Source organism: Mytilus edulis, chromosome 13 (genome assembly GCF_963676685.1).
Source record: "Mytilus edulis chromosome 13, xbMytEdul2.2, whole genome shotgun sequence".
Lineage (NCBI taxonomy): Eukaryota > Metazoa > Mollusca > Bivalvia > Mytilida > Mytilidae > Mytilus > Mytilus edulis.
Genome location: NC_092356.1, coordinates 8,677,557 through 8,692,008, shown reverse-complemented (window position 1 = coordinate 8,692,008; position 14,452 = coordinate 8,677,557). Strand labels below are relative to the sequence as shown.

The 14,452-nt window shown below is 33.6% G+C and overlaps 1 protein-coding gene across 2 annotated transcripts in view; it reads left to right on the top strand.

Moving 5' to 3' along the window:
- LOC139501896 (voltage-gated potassium channel subunit beta-2-like) overlaps positions 1–14,452 on the top strand; it is a 76,535-nt gene that overhangs the window by 53,025 nt on the left and 9,058 nt on the right. For both annotated transcript variants that reach the window (XM_071291197.1, XM_071291194.1), the window contains exon 15: positions 14,343–14,431. In XM_071291197.1, the coding sequence (XP_071147298.1) occupies positions 14,343–14,431 (89 nt within the window). The remainder of the gene's footprint in view (positions 1–14,342; positions 14,432–14,452) is intronic.

Sequence of the window (14,452 nt, the reverse complement as noted above, 5' to 3'; positions counted from 1 at the left end):
CATTTTCATGGTTCAGTGATTTCTTGAATAAAAAGGTTAAGATGTTTTTGTAAAATGTTAATTTCTTTCTTATTATGAGTAATAGGGTAACTTTATTTAGTATGTGCCTAACTTTCAATGTCCTGATGCACATCAGACAATTTTCATTTGACCTTGACCTCCTTTCATAGATCAGTGAACAAGGTTAAGTTTTCATGGTCCATATATCAGATACCATAAGCAATAGGTCTATTATTTTTGGTATATGGAATGATTGTAATGTGTACATGTCCATCTGGTAGATGTCATCTGACCTTGACCTCATATTCATGGTTCATTGGTAAAAGTTAAGTTTTTGAATTTTGGTCTTTTTATGCCCCACCTACGATAGTAGAGGGGCATTATGTTTTCTGATCTGTGCCTCCGTTCGTCCGTCTGTGCGTCCGTTCGCTTCAGGTTAAAGTTTTTGGTCAAGGTAGTTTTTGAAGAAGTTGAAGTCTAATCAACTTGAAACTTAGTACACATGTTCCCTATGATATGATCTTTCTAATTTTAATTCCAAATTAAAGTTTTGACCCCAATTTCACGGTCCACTGAACATAGAAAAAGATAGTGCGCGTGGGGCATCCGTGTACTTGGGACACATTCTTGTTTCTAAATAATATATGCAAAGGTCACCTATATTTGGTGAATGGGAATATTTTATGATGTACATGTCAGTCTCACATATTATTTGACTTTAACCTCATTTTCAAGGTTCATTTCTCAGTGTTGATTTTTTTTGTTTTGGTCTGTTTTTCTTTAACTATAAGCAATAGATCACCTATCTATACTATTAAACGAGAAGATCTCATTTTGTGTGTCGCTTCTCTTCATTCCACAATAAGTTCATCATTATGCCTCTGTGTCCTATAGGTTCAATGCATAGTCGCATTTGTCATCCATTCTTATGATCACTCAAACTATTTTGGGAGAAAAACGATAAAAAATGCATCCAGGTGTTGTTTCCGTCATTGGACGAAATTTTAAATCCAACTAGACTTCCGGTTTGCGGTTTTTTCTGTGCTTTGAATTTACTATGAATAAAGTGTATTTGCTTTCTGCTATCATTTTCAAGTTTACTATCCACGGCGGGCACAAAGTTTATTAAACAGAGAGGGTCTATATAATATGTCAATGACCGCCGTAGATCGATTAGTAAACTGTGAATTGATCTATAGTAAAAGCAAATACACTTTATGCAAAGTAATGAATGTTCATGATATACAGATAAACGCTTACATTATTTAAATTAATAGAAAACAAACCAAATGGAAATTGTGGTGGGAAAAAATGAGGAGACGGGCTAGAAAAACAATTGTCATGTCCCTATGTACCTATGACTTTTGATACCTTTTCTGATATTTTCCAGTCAATTCATCGCGTCACTAAGTATATTAAATAGAGAGGGTCTCAATAATATATCAATGACCGCCGTGAATTAATTAGTAAACTGAGAATTGAAAGTAAAAAGCAAAGACACTTTATTTATAGTAATGAAAGTTCATGATATACTTAACGTAACTATGTTCATATTGAAATAAATAGAAAACCAAATAGTGGGAATTTTTGGGGAAAAGGTGGAAGGATTAAAAAACAATTGTCCTGTCCCCAAATACCCATAACTTTTGATACCTCTCCTGAAATTCTCCAGTTATATTTTTTTTACAGTTTACATACGCTCTCTTCCCCCGCGATTTCGCGGGTGTATTCTAGTATGTGTTTAATGGAAGGATTGTAAGATGTATATGTAAGTATGCCTAATTTTATCACCTTGCACTTTGTTGACTTTTCTGTGTTTCATTAAAGCAGAGGTGCTTTTGTGACCAGTGGTTTAAGTAGTTCAACTACTGTATCACTAGCCTGTCAACACTGAGGTTGTTAGTTTGAACCCCACATATGTCAGGTGTGCTAGACTCCAATCTTAAGCTGTTGGCTAAATATCAGAAGCAAATATTGCATGCACATTCAGGAATAGAACAAATTAACAAGTAAAGCAATGAATTATATGTTCTAAAAATTAAATAGACCTGGCTGAAGGACAGTAAATTGGGATTTTACTAGAAAAGTAGGTAGTTCAGATAAAGGCAGAAATTTAGCAATGCAACAGATACCTTGAAGAGTTGCTACAAGAGTACTTCAAGTTTTGAAAGCATGAAGCTCAATCATTGAATGAAAGGGAAGTTCCTATTTTAACAAGGTTAAACATTTATATATCTTGCACAGCCAGACCCTGTTCTGCACTGAACTTTCATACTTATTAGATTTTAGATTGCTATGTTTCTATAACCAAAAACGAATTTGATTTCACATGTTTAAAGAGTCCTATGAACTCTGCAAGACAGGCATGTTCATCTTACAATCACACCATACACCAACTATAGTAGACCTCTTACTTGTGGTGCTGTGGATTTATTGTTATTCGTTAGATACCAATTTTTATGGGCTACGTGTGTATAAGTGAAGTGAACCCAATTTCAAGTGTTCAACGAAAACCATGTTTTCAATCGACTTTGCGTACAAAGATTGTCACAACCGCGAAATCAAATACTGCCCTTGCGAAAATGGTGCAGGATATCTCAGGATAATCTTGAGAAAAATCACAGGGCAATCTTGAGATATCCTGATCCTGAGATAGGGTTAAACATGGGACGGTATTGGAACAAGGATATTCCAGGCATATCCAGGGACCATCCAGACCATAAATATCCTAGTAGAAAATCCTGTGATAATCCTGTGCTCAGGATTCATTAGGTCCTGGTCTCAGGAAATTATCCTGATGTCAGGATCCACAAATGTGCAAATTTTCAGCTATCCACGAAAATTGATACCCAAGAAAATAAATGAATCCACAGTATATGAGAAGAACTAATTACGAAATTGAACATTGAACAATGTACCGTAAAAATCAGCTTCGTGTTAGACGAACCATGTCAGAAAACATGTACACAGTGAAATCAATTGAAAACCTAAAGCTTAAGGTATCTGAAATACAAACATAATCATGACAACTTAGCCATGAAATCTGAGGTCAAAGTCAGATGAATCCTGCCAGACAGACATATAAATCTGATAATCATCCTATATACCAAATTTAGTTGATCTATTGCATATATTAACTTAGAAACGGAACCCATATACCGAACAACATTTTTTTTAAAGCAGTCATTGGACCATAAAAATGAGGTCAAGAACAAAACATTCTGAAAATACGACTGACGAAAACTTTGCAACATAAAGCATCTGCATATAAGGTACCTTAGTGATATAAAGATTAGATTAACAGCAATTTTTTAAGAATTGATTATGAAAATTCGTAATAAGGGGTCTGAAGGTCTGACTGTGGTTGATTGTTTTATAAAGGATGAAAGACCAATAATTCACTATAGATACATATTTTTATTTTAAAGTACAACTTGGTACATATACATGAAATACAATATATTATTGTATAGCAATATAATATTTCCCACAGAAAGTAACCAAAAGTTAGCGTGTAATAAATCTTCAAAATTCATGACGTCATCAACGACAAAATCTTAGTTTCAACCAATTTTTACTTTTAAATATCATATTGCTATACAATAAAAGGGTTATTGCATGAATATTGGGGAATATTGTCCCTCGTAGAACATATATTGGACTCGCAAGCTCGTGCAATATAAAATTCTACTCGGGACAATATTCCCCGATATTCATGCAATAACCCTATATTACAATTTTAAACATAAGCAGTCAATAAACATGTATATTTATACCACCCAGCCTTTAGAGGCTTATGATGCACTGTCATTTATGTACGAAAAATTATATGAATAAATTTCAAATCCATTTATTCTTATTTTATGAGGCTTAATTCTTATTAGATACAATGAAGTTTCGATATATCAGTTGTGTTTAATAATTAAATGAGAAAATTAATAACTTAATTATTTTTGGTTTCATAATGTAAAGGTTGTACAAATGTACATGGAAAATTTAGAAGATAAGAGTTGTCTCTCTTTGTGCGTATCCACATTTATTATTGGGAAAAAAATAGAAATTGAAATAAAAGCTAAAAGAGAATTTATCACTTAGAATTTACTAAATTCTGACAGTTGATCTATATAATATTAATTTATCCCATTTGCGAGGGGGGATAGGACCTTTATCGGGACTCCGGGATCGGGTGTTTTTAAGGTCGGGATTTCGGGATTGACCCTTTCGGGATCCGGGAATTCTTTTTTCGAATTTCGGGACCTCGGGATTTCGTGTTTTATGTCCGGGATTTCGGGATATCGTGTTTTTAATCCCGGGATTTCGGGATCAGGACCCCTCCTATCCCCCCTCATTTGCTGTTCAAGCATGAAAGCAAAATAGTATGTAAACACTATGGGTAATATTTGTAAACAGGTACATGTAAATACATACAAGTAACAAAAAGTATGACACTACTCATCACAACAAGCATGTTTAACAATGAACTAACCAGACCCTAATTAGTACCATGCAGCTATTATATAATACATTTATCAATTTAAACCTTTATCTGAAAAAGGAATGTTAACCACAAATAATATCGAACTTCAACATATTTAACTTGAAACCTACCAAAGTTTTACAAAATCTACTTTTAACTTTCATTTTTTCCTGAAAAAAAGTGTTTACATAAATATGAACTATATCTTGCAAAGACCTTTTTGATAATGATCTGTTGAATACAACTGTCAGAGATACAGTTGAATACAACAGATCATTATCGAAAAGGTCTTAGCAAGACATATTTTATATTTATGTAAACTCTTCTAACTTCACCTGGCTTGAAGGGCAAAGTTGGCTTTTCTCATCACTTGGCATCCGTCGTCGTTAACTTTTACATAAATCTTCTTCTCTGAAACAACTGCGCCAAATTTAACCAAACTTGGCCACAATCATTATTAGGGTATCTAGTTTTTAAAAAATGTGTCCGATGACGTCGCCTGTCAACCAACATGGCCGACATGGCTTAAAATAGAACATTGGGGTAAAATGCAGTTTTGGCTTATATATCTCTGAAACTGAAGCATTTAGGGCAAATCTGACATGGGGTTAAAATTTTCATTAGGTTAAGATCTATCTGCCCTGAAACCCAGATTCATTAAGCTCACCTGGCCTGTCTTTAACTTTAAAAAAAAAATCTCCTCTGTAACTACTGGGCCAAATTTAACCATACTTGGCCAAAATCATCTTTGGGGTATCTAGTTTTAAAAAATGTGTCCAGTGACCTGGCCAACCAACCAAGATGGCTGCCATGGCTAAAAATAGAACATAGGGGGTAAAATGTAGATTTTGTCTTATATCTCTGAAACCAAAGCAATTAGAGCAAATCTGACATGAGGTAAAATTGTTAATCAGGTCAAAATTTATCTGCCCTGAAATTTTCATATGAATTGGACAAACCGTTGTTGGGTTGCTGCCCCTGAATCGGTAATTATAAGGAACTTTTGCCGTTTTTGGTTATTATCTTCAATATTATTATAGATAGAGATGAACTGTAAACAGCAAATTGAGCAATAATATTCAACAAATTAAGATCTCCAAAAAAGTCAACATGACCAAAATGGTAAATTGACCTCTTAAGGAGTTATTGTCCATTATAGTCAATTTTTGTTGAGCCTGCGACTTTTGTTGCAGAGAGCTCGACTAAGGGATAGTGATCTTGCTGCAGCGTTAGCTAACTTTTTAAAAGCTTTATATTTTAGAAGGTGGAAGACCTGGATGCTTCATACTTTGTATATAGATGCCTCATGTTATGAAGTTTCCGTCAGTCACATGTCCAATGTCGTTGACCTCATTTTCATGGTTCAGTGACTACTTGAAAAAAAAATTAAGATTTTTTTGTAATGTTAAATTCTCTCTTATTGTGAGTAATAGGATAACTATATTTGGTATGTGCGTTCCCTGCAAGGTCCTCATGCCCGTCAGACAGTTTTCACTTGACCTCATCCTCATTTCAAGAAATGTTTATTTGCAAGTGTAGATGCACTCTTTGACTGAAGAATTTTCAAAATGGTTGCCGTTACCCTGGCAATGGGGGAAGGGTGCCATCCGTTATTGCTAGCAATTACAAATCTGGTTATGTCACCCCTATGGAAATAAGGGTGATATATTGTTATTGTTCCGAATTATTCTTCCACACTTTTTGTCCAGCTTAGTTCTCGGAGATGACTTGACATACATAGATAAAACTGTACCATAATGACAATCCCTATGTGCAGATGTGCAGTTAGGGTCTGGAATTTTCAAGATGGCCACTGTTGCCATGGAAACGGCAAAAATTTGGCCGCTGTTCCCATGGAAACGGCAAAAATTTGAAAAACCGAAAAAACTGTCCAAATTCAATGAAACTTTCAGACATTATAACTCATCATTCGAAAGCATGAAATCCATCTTAAAAACTTTCAAAATGTCTACCGTTGCCATGGAAACAGTCCAAACGTAAAAGAAACGAAAATAATTCCTTAATTAATTCATAGTAAATCAACCGTTACAGATATGACCCCAAACCTACCCCCGCGTAACAAGAGTATGAACTGTAGAATCCATTGCTGTTGGAATTTTTTAGATTGCTGCTGTTACCATGGAGATAAGGCTAAAAGTGCAATATTGACCCACATGGAAAAAAACGTCAAAGTACCATTTTCTTACAAGTTTTAAGCTCATTCCCGCTTAAATGATATTGAAACGTCATGGAAACAGCAAGAAAAAATAACCCAAAAAATTCTCAAATTTTAGGCAAAATTTTGTAACCAGGAGTATGTGCATACGATTAAATACAAATCTGTACTCCAAACCAACTTCTAGAATATGCTAGAAGAAAACTAATATATAATTTAACGTGCTTCTATGCTTCTATTCTATAAATAAATCATGCTTTGAAGAGAAAATCGCCACTGAGAGAGAGAGAGAGAGAAACACGAAGAGTACACATAAGTGACATTTCTGCACTTGCACTAAAGTACACATCTGTTAATCGAACACCTGCTACAATATCTAAATGAGCTAAAACTCAATCGATAAGCGTGTAATTAAATTGTACAAGATAAAATAGATGCATCCTGTGATACGCAAGATATTGAAGAATAAAATGAACGGTTAGTACGCCGCTCCGTCAATATATACACATGTTGTCTGTCGAAGGTCCCCTCTAAAAGAATATTAATGTACTAAGTCCACGATAATATACTTCAGTATCATGTGACACCACCTTTCTTCCTCGCGCTTGTGTCTAATTTAAGATTTTAAAGAGTTCCCAAACTACATATAGACATCAATCTTATTCTACGAGAAGAGAAAAAGGGGGAGGGGGGTCAAAGGCATGTATACAATATACTAGACGTGCCCTGTGACTTTGGTACATTCAAACTGGTTGCTGCTACTGAGACCAATGTCCAGAAAGGGGTGACATCCTCCGCTATTGCTTGCAATGGCAAATCTAGTGTTAGAATAACTCATTCACCATTCATTTTTATGCCCCACCTATGATAGTAGAGGGGCATTATGTTTTCTGGTCTGTGCCTCCGTTCGTTCGTCCGTTCGTTCGTCCGACTTCAGGTTAAAGTTTTTGGTCAAGGTAGTTTTTGATGAAGTTGAAGTCCAATCCACTTGAAACTTAGTACACATGTTCCCCATGATATGATCTTTCTAATTTTAATGCCAAATTATAGTTTTGACCCCAATTTCATGGTCAACTGAACATAGAAAATGAAAGTGCGAAGTTCAGGTTAAAGTTTTTGATCAAGGTAGTTTTTGATGAAGTTAAAGTCACAACTACTTGAAACTTAGTACACATGTTCCCTATGATATGATCTTTCTAATTTTAATTCCAAATTAAAGTTTTGACCCCAATTTCACGGTCCACTGAACATGGAAAAATTATAGTGCGAGTGGGGCATCCGTGTACTATGGACACATTCTTGTTTCTAATGAGAAAAGAGAAAATAAAGTATTTTTCTCAATCGTATGTGTAAAGTTGTGCACTGATATTTGTCACTGAACAGCAGAAATTGTATAGACAAGGAATAAATCAATGCAAAATGTGTCACTTTATGATATACAAAGTATCGATCAATCAATCAAATCATGATTGAAGTGATCAAATCATGATAAGAGAAATTTTGATATCAAACAAGTAATGGATCAAGTGCAGATATGGAAAAAAAACGTCCCCTTACCATTTTACAAACTGCCAATCAGTCGATCAATCAAACGATTAATCAATCAATAATTAAATCAATCATTATCACAAACCATCAATCAAGCGGGTTATTTAAAGTGTGCACCACATTTTTTATGTTATTTTGAATAGACAGATAAAATATTACAGACATTTCTAAGAATTTAATTCTAAATTTAATTATAACCTGCGTAAATCATGAAAAACATTGTTGACCTCACAGTCACATGAACAAATTATGTCTATGGGCTGATAAACAAAACAATGTCAGCCAATCAGACGACGCATTACATCCAAAATTCAATTATATATGGATAACCTGAGTTTTTACATCTTCTATTATAATATTATCTCTTTATACAATGTTTAACACTATGTCTGTTGGATAGAATTGTTTTTCTCTGGGTCTCCTGTATAGATATATATTAATAATATCCCCACCTTGTCTTAACACCACTACTCTGCCTCTGTCAGCACAAACTACATCCACGACATGAATATTCATATTTATTATATTTTATACTGGTGCTGGTACATAAAGTTTAAATTGATTTAAAATAACAATAAAATGTAAATAATTTGTTTCTTCTTTACATTCACATGATTAACATCCTGATATGGTCACTTCATATATCTTGGTATCCTTGATTGTACTGCTTTTTATTGTAGAACATCCTATATAGAGTTGTCCTGTTGAAGTGAATGTAAGAGCCCATGGGAACATTATGTTTATGTCACTTGTTTTATAGTATGTCATCAGCAGACCAACATTGTTCAGGATATGAAGTGTACAAGTCTTAATATCAGCTACAATAACATTGTCTCTAGGTGTTGTTACTATGCCTGATGGAAAGAATGGTATATCCTTGTTGATCTCTGTATCTCCTGTATAGATATTGATTATATCACCACCCTGTCCTAACACTACTACTCTAGATCTGTCATCACTTACTACATCCACCACATGAATATTACCATTACTGGTACTGGTTATACTCCTGGGAAGGGTAAATATAGGTTGTTTATGTTGATCATGTTCATACACTCTCTCATGGTCTCCATTATGGTTCATTAGTATTACAACTCTTCTTCCATGTTTTGGGTAGCCTTTATTAACACCTCCTACTAGAACGTTATTGTCACTGGTGATATGGATTGCTGTAGGACGGAATGGTGACATATTAAAGACTGAGTCTGTTAGTGTACCTGTATTACTACTGATTTGTTTTAGTCTTGATACCTCTGTAGCTATAAGTAGATTATTTGATTGAGTAACAGCCATATCATAGACCTTGATATTAATGCTTGATAGTATGTTCAGTTTGGTTCCTTCAGGTTTGACTCTTTGTAATACTTCATCTGTGTAACTACTTATCCACATTGAATCATCATGGCAATAAGACATTCTAGATACTGTAGATAGTGTAGTTTTATATTGTTTATTGATGTTCAGTTCTACACCAGTCAGTTGTCCCACATCTTTGATGTTGATAACCTGATGATTCTCTGTGCTTTTTAATTCTGGATGGACCTTTTCCTTACAATGATTGCACAGTAATTTACTACAGTCAATACACTTCCACTTTATTGGTCGGTCAGTTTCACATATTTCACATTTAACTGGAGCTTGACTCCTTATAACAGACTGAGAGAAGGCCATTATATCTGTATATATAAATATATGATATATTTTCTTCCTTTAAATAATACTACATATATTGTACTTTGATAAGTGATATGATAATGGGAAGTCAAGGTTGTTAGATACCCAGTTGCATGATTTGTTTAAACACTTATTACTAAATTGATTAGATAGATAAAAACCTGACTACTAGGTTAATAATTGTATCACCTGATTTTAATTATTTCTGTACATCTCCATAATTTGATTTCATTCAATTTAGAAAATTTTTTTTATTAAGTTTTAAATCTCTGTTAAGCTCACCTGGCCCAAAGGGCCAAGTGAATTTTTCTCATCACTTGTCGCCCGTTGTTATCGTCTATCGTCATTAACTAAAATTACAAAATCTCCCACTTAAATTACTGGGCCAAATTAAGCCAAACTTGGCCACAGTAATCATTGAGGTATATAGTTGAAACATCTGACGTATGACCAGGCCTGCCAAATAAGATGGCCACCATGGCTAAAAATAGAACATGAGGATAAAATGCAGATTTTGGCTGACATCTCTGAAACTAAAGAATTTACAGCAAATCTGACATGGGTTAAATATGTTCATCAGGTTATAATCCATTTTATACAAGTCAGACAACCTGTTGGGTAGCTGCCCCTGAATTGGTTCTTTAAGAAAATTTTGCAGTTTTTGGTTATCTTCAATATTATTATAGATAGAAATAAACAGTTAACAGTAATAATATTCAGCACAGTGGTTTCTACAAAGAAGTTTACACTAAAATGATTATTATTGCCCTTTATAATCAATTTTAAACAATATTTTGAAAAAAATTGTAATATTTTCAAAAATCTTCTCCTCTGAAACTAACCAAACTTCTGAGACAAATTTAACCAAACTGGCCACATTCATCATTAGAGTATTTAGTTTTAAAATGTGACTTATGACCCTGCCTGCCTACCAAGATGGCAGGCATGGCTAAACATAGGACATAGGGGTAATCAGAGATTTTCGTCATGAAGTCTATTCTCGTCTAGTGTTCATGGATACTGTCCTGTGTTTGATATATATACCCAGTTGAGCTACACCGGCTCTCTAGAGCCTCTAGTTTTCAGGAAAGATTAAAATTCAAATAATTTTGATGACACAAATTTGGTTGTATTGCTGAAGTATACCTCTAATGGCTTACTAGTAATTCGACATTATGATTCATTGTTATTAACTATGAGATGGTAGTATTGATACATTTACCTTTAATTAATCCAATTCCTGTATTTTTTTACATTTTAGGATTGAAATGTTCCTTAGAAAGACTTCAGTTAGATTATGTAGATATAGTATTTGCTAACCGACCAGACTCACACACTCCAATGGAAGGTATGTATATGTTGAACAACCAGAATTGAAATGTAGTTAGTTTAATTTAAACATATTTATTTATGGTGGATTGGGAAACAAGTTATTGCAACTTATATTAATCCCTTTCCACTTCACAGGTGCGAGAACTGCCTTGAAGTGGCATTAGCTTGCTCTTTTTAGAAATTTACATGATTTTACATACAAGAGATATGGCTCTCTCTTGATACAGGTCAGCCATTTAACGTCCCCTTTCAATGGACTATCATTGTTTCTCATCAAGACCATACTCTCTAATGGTATCAAGGGAGAGCCGAAAATTCAGTCCCTGAAATTTTTATCCCTGTAGCGGGGAACAAACCAGGAACCTTTGTGTTAGTATTCTGATGCGCTAACCACTAAACCACAGCTCTCAGTTCTTAGCTCACCTGACCAAAAGGATAAAAAGACCTATTTTCATCATGTGCATTGTTTGTAGATATAATTGAACACTTGGGGGATTTATACTGCAAACGCAAATTCGATAGCCATCTATAAATTTCATATTTAAACAAAACAAAAGTTTTAGTATCATACGATTTTAAAAGGAAATTCATAGACAGGTTTTTAAGAAAAAGCAATATCAGTTAAATAATTAAATATTTTATCGTGCCCTGCTGCCTTGTTTTCATCTGTTAGTCCATACATCCCAAAATTGGTTTCCTTTTTCTAACTTTAATTTGCATCATAAGCCTGAAGCTTCTTACAATCAAAAGATAGTATCAACAGGAATATTTCATTGATTTATTTCCTCATTTTTGTTGAGCCTGTGATTAACAGAAAGAGTAGGTGAGACACTGGGTTCCGCAGAACCCTTACAAATTTTTACAAAATATCATTTTTCTGTTTTGTTGCTTGGGTATTAAAAAATGAAAATGTTCAGTGTGTATTACTAGGAGCTTCCACAGTAGATCAACTTTATCTTAACATTCAGGCTTTACAGGTAATTATTCCATAACCAATCTTTATTCATTTTCAATGTTAAAGAAAAGATACATGGCGAAAAAGTTATATACATAAAAAAGAAGATGTGGTATGATTGCCAAGGAGACAATTCTACACAATAGACCAAATGACACAGAAATTAACAACTTTAGGTCACAATATGGCCTTCAATAATGAGCAAAGCCCATACCACATAGTCAGCTTTAAAATCCCCAAAATGACAATGTAAAACAATTCAAACGAGAAAACTAATGGCCTAATTTATATACAAAAATTGAATAAAAAAACAAATGTATAGCACATAAATAAACGACAACCACTTAATATATATAGGTAATTGAATAATTAGCCTACATGGAAATACTGGGTGTCTGTCCATCCATCTGGTCATGCTAGCGCTCTCATCTGTTCAATTTTTGCCCGATTTTTTTAAAACTTGTTCTGTAGGTTAATAGCAATTTCTATTCAATTGTAAGGTTCAATAATGGTAGCTGAATGACTTTAAAAAAAAAAAAGAGTTATGCCCCTTGGTAATGTTTAAATATTTGGAAAACGACCTCGTAAGCTCAGGAGTATAATTCTTGCCAGATTTAAAAAAAAAAACTTATACTATAGGTTCAAATTAGCAATATCTCGAAATTGTTTTATAATGATGGACGTCAACTTTTTTAAGATAAACATTTTCAGCACATGAAACAAAGGAGATGTGGTATGTTTCCAATAAGACAACGCTCCTCAAGAGACCGAATGATGTAGAAATTAGGAACTAAAGGCCTCCTCACAGCCTTCAACAATGATCAACTAAACTCATCAGAAGGATTCAAAGCACAAAAACAGCAAACAAAAACAAAATAAAAACACAAAGTCTAGACCTGAGCAAGCTAGTGCAAAACCAATATATTTGAATGATTATGGATATCTATTTAGGTCTTTCCACTTTTCTGTGGAAAGACCTATTGTTTTTCTTCTGATTATTTTTTTTTTTTTTTTTCTTCCGCCTAATTTTGTTCTTGCGATAAACATTTGTTTCGCAATATGTCGCTTAGATATTTGGTATATGATATCGAACAGTTTATGCACTTTTGAAATTTACCCTGAGTAAACGAATACTTTTCTTTGTAGGAGTTATCTCCCCAAACACTGTTTTCCTTGTTAGCGCATCTCCTTCGCAACCGTAAAAGATTATGACAAATTTATTTTACAAAATTGCTCGTTATATCCTTCGCATGATTTGTCCTATTTTGACCGAAGCGATATGACCGCTCCATATGAGAGTTATTTCCCCTTATGCATCTGATATAAGTGATATGAATTTCTATCTTATAAATCATAAGTGATAGAGACCTAGGATCTTTTGATTTGAGGTCCTTGGTCCCAAAAAATGAAAATTAGGTCAAGGTCAAAGGTCAAGGTCATATTCTAATATTTGAATTTGGCTTATTTTCACTTATATCCAAAGACTGTATAAGATATCAACAAATTATTTTTACTAAATTGTTAGTTGTGACATGTCGTAAGATGTAAATTTTGATTGCAAGCGTACGTTGAATGTAAAAGGGAGTTTTCTCCCCTCTTGTATTTAAAAATATGCGTTTGGTGATATAACTCATTAACTAAATATAATAAAGACCTATGGTCTTTTGATTTGAGGTCCTTGGTTTATGACCTTGAAACTGATCTCAAGGTCATAGCTTAATTTGACGTTCTAGATTTTGACCTTTGCTTTTATTCTATATGTATACATGATAAAGATATACAACTTTTAGAAAAAGATATCAAACCATTTAACCTTGTAAAAAACAACCGGAAGTGACCTTTTGTAAACCGGAAATAGCTATTTTTTTGTACTTTTTAATATAAAAGTATATAGAACCAGATATTTTTGGAATCAGTGTCAAGTAAATATTCAAATATAATCGGAAGTAACATTTTTCAAACCGGAAGTAACAAATTATCTCCCTTATTTAAAAAAAAATATGTATGGAAACAATATATTTTTGGAATCAGCTTACTAGGAGCTATCATTTGACGATTGAAATGACATTTTAAACTTAGTTTCACAACTTTTCATATCAAAATACATTGTTTTGATGGAAAGACCTTCAATTGTTCTCTGAACAATTGGTTTTTAATTGTTTCTATTTTTGTTCTTTTAGTATGTACCCAAATTATCAGGAAGCATTATGCAAGAGTTAGACAAGATTTTAGGGAACTCACCAAAACTGAAGAAGGAAAGTAATATGAGGTATAATAAAACAAAAGCATC